Genomic DNA, 7,740 nt, shown 5'->3' on the forward strand with positions numbered 1-7,740 from the left:
AGGGAGTCTTCGCCCGAGGGCGGCCTGTTCCGGGCGTGAACATCCTTCCACAAGCTCTCATTGGTTATTTCTGGCCGAGCCCCTGTAACCCTGGCAACAGCCCCGTCCTGGAGCTGCCAGTCTAGGATTGGTCGGTAGCTCTCAATTTCCACAGTGAGCTCCTTTGGTCTCAGTCATTGTGAAGCTGGCGTGGCGATTGGCTAGGCTGGACGTCAGTCAGTCGGAGGCGGGCCCAGTGGGAGAAATGGCTGCTGCGTCGGGTGTGCGTGAACGGTCCCGGTGGTGGAGGCGTGAAACCGGTCGCAGCGGTTAGTGCATACAGTTTCCACCAGTGGAAGGTGGATTTCGACTCCGCTGGGCTTGAAAACGAATCTCAGCCTTCCGCGTCCCCAACCCGGGCTCAGGTGAGGTCAGAGGCCGCCTTCCCTTCCTGGTCCATATTTTGGGACTCTATAGGATGACATCAGGATCTGGAGCCAGACTCGGCTTCCAGCTGTCGTAATGGTGGACAAATAGCCTATGTCTTTGTACCTCAGTCTCTCATGTGTCTTTGAACCTGAGTCTTTCATCTGCGAAATGGGGACAGTAAATGGAGCCAAACGGGAATCATTTGCATAAAGCACTAACTACAGCCTATCGGGATCTGTGTAGGCGCAGAAGTTACACACGTGCTAGCCCCTTTTTATAGTGAAAGGAATTGAGTTTCAGAGAAGGCCACTTGGCTTGCTCTATATTTCACAGCAAGTTTTGAGCAATTTTTTTTCCTGGTATATACCAGGACCAAAAGAGCAAGAATTATAACTTTGTGAACAGAAAGGCCATACAAATATTTAGAATGCTATTTTTTAAAAGAGAATGAAATGAGGTGACACGTGCCTGAAACCCAGCACTTGGAAGCTGAGGTGAGGATTGCTGTGGGTTGTGGACAAATCAGGGCTACACAGCAGAATCCTTCTGTAGAAAAGAAGGGCCACATGTCATATGGGTTTTTTGTTTTGTTTTGAGACAGAGGATTACTGTGTAACAGCCCTGGCTGGCCTAGAACTCAGAGATCAGCCTGCCTCTGCCTCCCAAGTGCCGGGATTGGTTATATGTTTTCAGTCCCCTATACTGCCAATGAGCTATAATCTAAAATGACCTTGAACTGACCCTGTTGCCTCCACCTCCCGGGCGCTGGGATTATATGTGTTTGTGGCCACACCCAACTCCCCAGTCCTTTTGTTTGTTTGGTTTGGGATTTTAGTATGTATGTGAGTGTGTGGTTGTTGTTAGGGGGTTTTTGCTTTGTTTTTTTAGACAGGTTCTAAATTGCCTGTGCTGGTCTTAAGCTCATCCAGGGGACCTTGGCCTGGTGATCCTTCTGCCTCAGCCTTTTGGTAGCTTAGATCACAAGTGTATACCACTGCACGTGACTTCCTGCCCCTTCTAGTCCCTGGGAGCCATGTCTCTATGGCTGGCTTGTTATTTCTATCTCATACCCAGGGGAATCTCCCCTTTGACCGCTTCCCACTTTAGCTAATGCGCCCTGCCTTCCCCAGTATATTCTCTGGCCTCTTTCTCGTCTTTGCGATTTTTATAATCATCCAGTGTGTTCTTATGTGTTTGTTGTATATCTGCCCCTAGAAGATATATAGTGTTTTATAAGCCTTGAAACATCGTCCAAATAAATAGTTGAAAACCCAGGTCCCTACTCTCTTAAGTGTCTCTTCCTTTCTCTAGGCCCATCTGAAACAGTACCTAAAACTACAGTCTAGCTTCAAGCATCAAATTACGTGGCATTTGAGAAACTTACTGCTTCCCTGTCAGCGATCCTGCAGAGGAAGGATCCTTGCCTGGGCTTTAGACACTTCCCAGCACTCCATGGCCCTCACAATGCTGAATGGTCTACTTATTAAGGACTCCAGCCCACCCATGCTGCACCAGATTAGCAAGACTCCTCAGCTAGATGCCTTCAACTACCAAAGCTGCTTCATGCAAGACCTCTTTGCTCATTTCCCTGATGTCTTATTTATACACCGGACCTACAACCCAAGAGGCAAGGTGTTATACACCTTCCTGGTGGATGGACCCCGGGTACAGGTTGAGGGTCCTCTTGCCCGAGCAGTATACTTTGCCATCCCTACCAATGAAGATGCCCGAGGCCTGGCCCAGATGTTCCAGGTGTTCAAAAAGTTTAACCCAGCCTGGGAGAGAATCACTACCATTCTGGTGGACCCCCACTTCCTCCTGCTGCCCACCCTGACCATGGAGTTCCCTGCTGCTGAGGTCTTGCTCTCAGCCTTCCATATTTGTAAATTCCTCCAGGGTAAGTTCTATCAGCTCTCCCTGGAGCAGCCCGTACAAAGTGTGCTCCTGTCCTCCCTGCAGAGCACAATGTGCTCGGCCACGGCCGGCAACCTGCGGAAGCTGTACACACTCCTGAATACCTGCATCCCCCCCAGCAGGCTGCCTGAGCTCCACTCACACTGGCTGCTCAATGACCGCATCTGGCTGGCCCACCGCTGGAGAAGCCGAGCCCAGAGCAACCGATACTTCCAGACTCTGGAGGTAACAGCCCACGTCCTCAGTCAGTTTTTTGGCACCACCCCATTTGAGAAACAAGGCATGGCCTCTGTGTTCCGATACATGCAACAGAACCCTTCAGACAAAGCAAACCTCAGCCTGGTGGAGAGTCCCCAGGACAGTCAGCCTCCTTCAGATGCCAGCCCTGAAAACCCCAACACAGAACAGTTGGTAGAAGCCCGTATCCAGCACTCCCTCAATGCCATCTGCACAGGGCCAGCTGCCCAACTCTGCCTAGGTGAGCTCGCTGTAGTCCAGAAGTCCATGCATCTCATTGGCTCTGGCTCAGAAAAAATGAACATACAGATTCTGGAGGACACGCACAACGTCCAGCCCCAGTCCCCTGCCAGCTGCAGCTGCTACTTTAACCAAGCCTTCCACCTGCCCTGCCGCCACATCCTCGCCATGCTCAGTGCCCGCCAGCAGGTGCTCCAGCCTGACATGCTGCAGACTCAGTGGACCTCAGGCTGTGCCACCAGTCTAGACAGTATCCTAGGCAGCAAGTGGAGTGCCAGCCTGGATAAGCACCTGGCTGTGACCCTCCTCACTGAGGAGGTCGGTCGGCTCTTAGAGCACTGCAGCAAGGAGGAGTTTGAGCGCCGCTATAGCACCCTTCGGGAACTTGCCGACAGCTGGATCGGCCCTTATGAGCAGGTACAGCTCTAATCACACATGGGCATGGCCAGTTCTGGGGACTGAACCCAGGGTAGTACACGTGTTAGGCAGGGACTCTTCTACTACTGCCTCTTTAGTTCTTATTTCGAGATAGCCTCTCACTAGGCTGCCCAGGCTACTCTTGGACTCCCACTGTAGACAGGCGGGCTTTGAACTTGTGAGCCTCCTAACGAGCCTGCTCAGTAAGTGGGATTATAAGCCTGTGTCAACAGGCCTAACTTATGATTGTATGTGTGCCCTGACATGTTCATGTACATAGGATCATTCACTTCCGCCCCTCTACACACACTCTGCTTCCTTCCGGAAGTCTGCTCTGCTCTAGCCTCTTGTCTAGATTGTGTCATGCTCCACAGAAGTCAGAAAATCTTTCCTGTTAAGGGTTCAATAGTAAATATCACAGGCTTTGACGGCCAAATACAGTCACTGTTGTGCATTCTGGATTCAGTTTTGACAACTTTTTCATAAGTAAGATTGATTTGTAACTTAAGAAGTTTCTGGAAACAGCTGGTTCCTTAAGGGAAATAATGGGTGGTAAGGCTGAAGGTTCTGTGTTGGTAACTCCTGCTCAGTCATGATGGGACTCACTTGGCTCTGACCCTGGAACTCTCCATGAAGGAAGAGGCTACTTTGGTGGGGCTGCCAGAGTTCCCAGTTCTGTCCCACCCTGGGATGGGATCAATAAAGTGAATGTTGTCTCCCCGTGCTTGTCCTGTTGTCTGTTTAATGGATGTCCTTTTGTGGTGTGAAAGGAGGAGCCTTGGCACAGTGGTGCCACCTGAGATGTTGACTGTTTCTGGTTTACCTGCCAGGGTTTGCAGGCCTGGTTCTGCCTTTACTGGCACTGAGGCTCCAGGAAGCGCCCTAGGCTTCAGCTTCTCTGTAGAGTGGGCTTTCCCACAGGGTTGGCTGGAGTGAAGAACAAGTCTGTTGACTCAGCCAAGTGTCCATCATTCGTCTACAGTGCCATCTCCCCTCAGCAAACTGGGACACAAGGCAAGAGGAAAATCCACATTGTCTAGGACTTTAGACAGAAAATTTTCTCTACTCTCCCAACAGGGCTTCCTAGGTAGGTACCTTATCTGCTCAGATCTGTGGTGGCACGAAGAACTTCCTGCAGAGTGGTCCTAACCCAGCCGTGCAGTCTGTCAGGGTGGCTCAGTTACCCACACCCTCTTCCCATCGCAGCCAGAGAGAGCCATTCCCAACCTCATCTGCCCAAAAACCATACGGAGAAGCCGCCCTGTGTCTCATGCTATTTCATCTGACTACAAGCAGGAGCCCCTCCTGGATCTCACTAAAGGCATCTGTCCAGAAGCCATGTGGGCATGCGCCTGCTCCCACTGCATCCCCTCCACAGCCCCCTCTGGCTCTGGATGGGCCATCATGAAGGCTTGAGCTGCCCGGATCAGGTCCTCTTCCCGCAGGCCTGGCACAGGCACAGTAGGTATACCAGCGATCATCATGGCCAGGGTAAGGATGCAGATGTCAGGTTGGGAGCTGGCCTCCTTCCCCACTGCCTCGGAGGATATTGGCAGAACCCCAGGTGACAGCCCACACAGCAGCAGGGGCCGGGGCCTGCTAGGGCCACTCAGATAGGGAGGAGCTCTGCTTCTGGAGCAGGGGTCTGCCCAGCCCAAGCTCTCCAGCTGCCTCACAGGGGGCAATTTGGGGCAGTATCGGTTGTGTTCCTTTCTCCGAGGTGTCTCCCAGCTAACACCCCCAGGGCAGCCCCTGGCTTCAGGCACTGCCAAGGTGGGACCCCAGGCCTGGGCAGCAGGTGCCACCTGCTCAGCTTTCTGGCTCAGTGGGCCTAATCCACCAGGTGCCACCAGCACTGGCTCTGCAGGACTATAGAGGCCAAGGGACGAACCCGAAGAAGCAGCCCCACCTGCAGAGACAAGAATGAAATGGAATGTTATTCTTGGTCTCTTGGAGGAAGAGGCCCTGAGGGGCAGGGCCTGGGACCAGAGGCAATTGGAACAAGCCCAAGAGGACAGTCTGAGGCTGGGAATGTAAGCAATTACTCATCTCCATAACTCCAGCCAGTCCTGATACTGCAGGTGCTGGGGAAGTGTTTAAGTGAGCGGGTGCATAATTAGCAATTGGCAAGGCCTTTTGGATATAATTTCCAGAGGATTGATTCCAGGGTCAGCCTAAAAGCTTTCAGGAGAAGCTCCACTTCCCCCAAAGCCAGGAAGCAACTTCACGTGGGAAGCTCTGTTGTCTCCCCAACCCCCAGTTTCAGGAACCCCTCTCACCTTGGCCAGAAGGCAGAAGACCCAGATGAGTTTGTGGAGAGGTGAAGTAGGACATGGCTGCCCCAGAGTCCCTGTTTGTGAGGGAATAGTCCTATTCCTCCTGCCCTCGTCTCCAGTTTTCTACAGTGTCACCTCATAGTCGCCTTTACACCCGGACCCTACCTCACAATACTAACCTGTTCATTATGGAACGTACATGTCACAATGGGAAGGGATTAAATGGGCACTGGCCCTGGATCAGGAAGTTCCAGCTTTTGTCAGTATCTTGGTCAGCATCCACCTGGACAGGTAGTTTTTTGTCTTGCATTTCTCTGGTGCTGGGGCTAGAACCCGGGACTTTGCCGGTCTGAGGAGCGAACTACTTCAGAACGACATTCTCACTGTGCGTGTTTTGTTTTTTGTTGTGCCAGGGTTTGTTTGATTGCTTGGTTTTGTTTGTTGAGACAGGATCAAACTACTTAGCCCCGGCTGACCCGGAAAGCCCTGTGGTCTACTTCCTGTTCCAGACCTGTCTCCTACTTGCTGGGCTTACAAGTCAGGAACCACCATGCCCAGCCTGTGTTTGCTTTTGTGTGGCTGGCCTCAAACCCCTGATCTTCCTGTCTCAGCTTTCTAGGTGTTGGGAATATAGGTGTGGTGTCACCACACCTTGCTCCACCTAGACAGTTTTGTTCCTCAGTATCTTCATCTGCAAAATGGGAGCGACATTGCCCCCTGACTCCCCAGGAGTTGTGATGGTGAGGTGAGATGCCCGAGGCGGCCAGCAACCACCCATACAGAGAAATGAGTCCAGGGCTTTTGTGTCTTGTGTCAAGGTAGTGAATCACTTGCTACCACAGAAACCAAGCGTGGGACACAGGCCTGCAACCCAGCACTCATGTGGTAGAGGCAGGAGGATCAGAAATGCAAGCTCACCCACCATTTTATATGAAGCAAGTCTGAGGGCAAACCGGGGTACAGGTGACCCTGGGTTTTGTTTGTTTGCTTTTGTTAGTTTTTTAAATCACCTGCTGGAGCCAGGCATGGTGGCTCTCACACCTTTAATGGCAGTGCTTGGGAGGCAGAGGCAGGCGGATCTCTTGAATCTGAGGCCAGCCTGATCTACAGGCTGAATTCCCTATCTTCAAGTAAATAAAATAAAATATTCATTTGCTATTTGTTTTTAGACAAATATATTCTCATCTTTTGGCCTCTGAAAAAATGTTTGGTCCAGGTCACTGGTGGTCAGCACAGGCTCTAGGACATTTCGAATAACATTAGGGCCCCTCTCCATCTTAGATCAGCTAATAGAATCCCAGGGGCAGACTTATGTGTCAATATTTCTAACTTCTTAAAGACATTATAGTCAGGCCTGATGCAACAGGCAGAATCCAGCTGCCTGGGAAGCCGAGGCAGAAGGGCCCCAGGTTTAAGGCCAGTGCAAGCAACTTAAACTTTGTCCTAAAGGATAAACAACAAGAGGGCTGGCAGCTGGACAAGGTGGCGAACACCTTAATCCCAGGATTCAGGAGGTAGGGACAGGCAGATCTTTGTGAGTGACATGCCAGCCAGGGCTACATATTGAGACCCTGTCCTTAAAGGGGAGGGGGTTGGGGATAGGCCAGGGCCTGTGGTTTGGTGGTACAACGCTCGCCTTGCAAACACAGGGCACTAAACTCAGTCCCTAGTACTGTAAAAGACAGAAGGAAGCCAGAAATAGTAGACTATGCCTGTAATCTCCTGTTGAGATCAAATTACCACAGTTCAGGATCATCCTGTGTCTCAAACCAAAAACAAAACAATGAAAAATTACCATCTTTTTCCAAGCTGCAACCCCTGATCTAGGACATGCTTCTCCACTCTGACCATGCATTAGAATCTCTGAAGGGGCTTTTACAAAAAAAAAAAAAAAACAGTGTCAAGTCAGCCATGGAGGCTCACGCCTATAATCTCAGAATACGGTTGGCAAGACCTTGTCTAGAACAAAACAAAAATCCATGATGACTGGGCTCAATTCCCTGACAAACCGCACACCAAAGGAGAATATTGAGGGGAGGAGGTAAGGACAGAGAGGGAGAGCGGGAGGGGGAGTGGGAGAGGAGGAGGAGGGGAGAGGGGGGAGGGAGAGAGAGGCAGGCACATTGGCACTCATCAAGTGTCCCAGATAATTCAAAGGAGTGTGCGCACTAGGAGGCCCTGATCTAGACAGGTTCTAAAATACTTTCTCTGACAGGGCATCTCTACATGCGCCTCTCATAAGGCTGCA

General features: G+C 51.2%; 2 protein-coding genes across 2 annotated transcripts; one reads left to right on the forward strand and one right to left on the reverse strand.

The window, feature by feature from the left end:
- Positions 1-218: 218 nt before the first annotated feature.
- Zswim1 (zinc finger, SWIM-type containing 1) lies at positions 219-3,936 on the forward strand. The gene is given in 2 exon segments (NM_001398988.1): positions 219-404; positions 1,720-3,936. A coding segment is annotated over 1 exon segment (1,368 nt). The 5' UTR covers positions 219-404; positions 1,720-1,860; the 3' UTR covers positions 3,229-3,936.
- Spata25 (spermatogenesis associated 25) lies at positions 3,640-5,595 on the reverse strand. The gene is made up of 2 exons (NM_001025769.1): positions 5,496-5,595; positions 3,640-5,125 (listed from the first exon to the last, which is right to left on the reverse strand). The coding sequence occupies exons 1-2, from the start codon at positions 5,548-5,550 to the stop codon at positions 4,503-4,505; spliced, it is 678 nt and encodes a 225-aa protein (NP_001020940.1). The 5' UTR covers positions 5,551-5,595; the 3' UTR covers positions 3,640-4,502.
- Between the last annotated feature and the right edge of the window lie 2,145 nt (positions 5,596-7,740).

This window comes from Rattus norvegicus, chromosome 3 (genome assembly GCF_021556685.1).
Source record: "Rattus norvegicus strain SHRSP/BbbUtx chromosome 3, alternate assembly SHRSP_T2T, whole genome shotgun sequence".
Taxonomy (NCBI): domain Eukaryota; kingdom Metazoa; phylum Chordata; class Mammalia; order Rodentia; family Muridae; genus Rattus; species Rattus norvegicus.

What these genes read in the sequence shown, in the direction of transcription:
- Spata25 (NM_001025769.1), bottom strand. Translation starts at nt 5,550, where the DNA reads ATGTCCTACTTCACCTCTCCACAAACTCATCTGGGTCTTCTGCCTTCT. An exon ending in TCTTCTGCCTTCTGGCCAAG is followed by an intron (nt 5,126 to 5,495) that starts GTGAGAGGGGTT and finishes TTGTCTCTGCAG; the next exon opens with GTGGGGCTGCTTCTTCGGGT.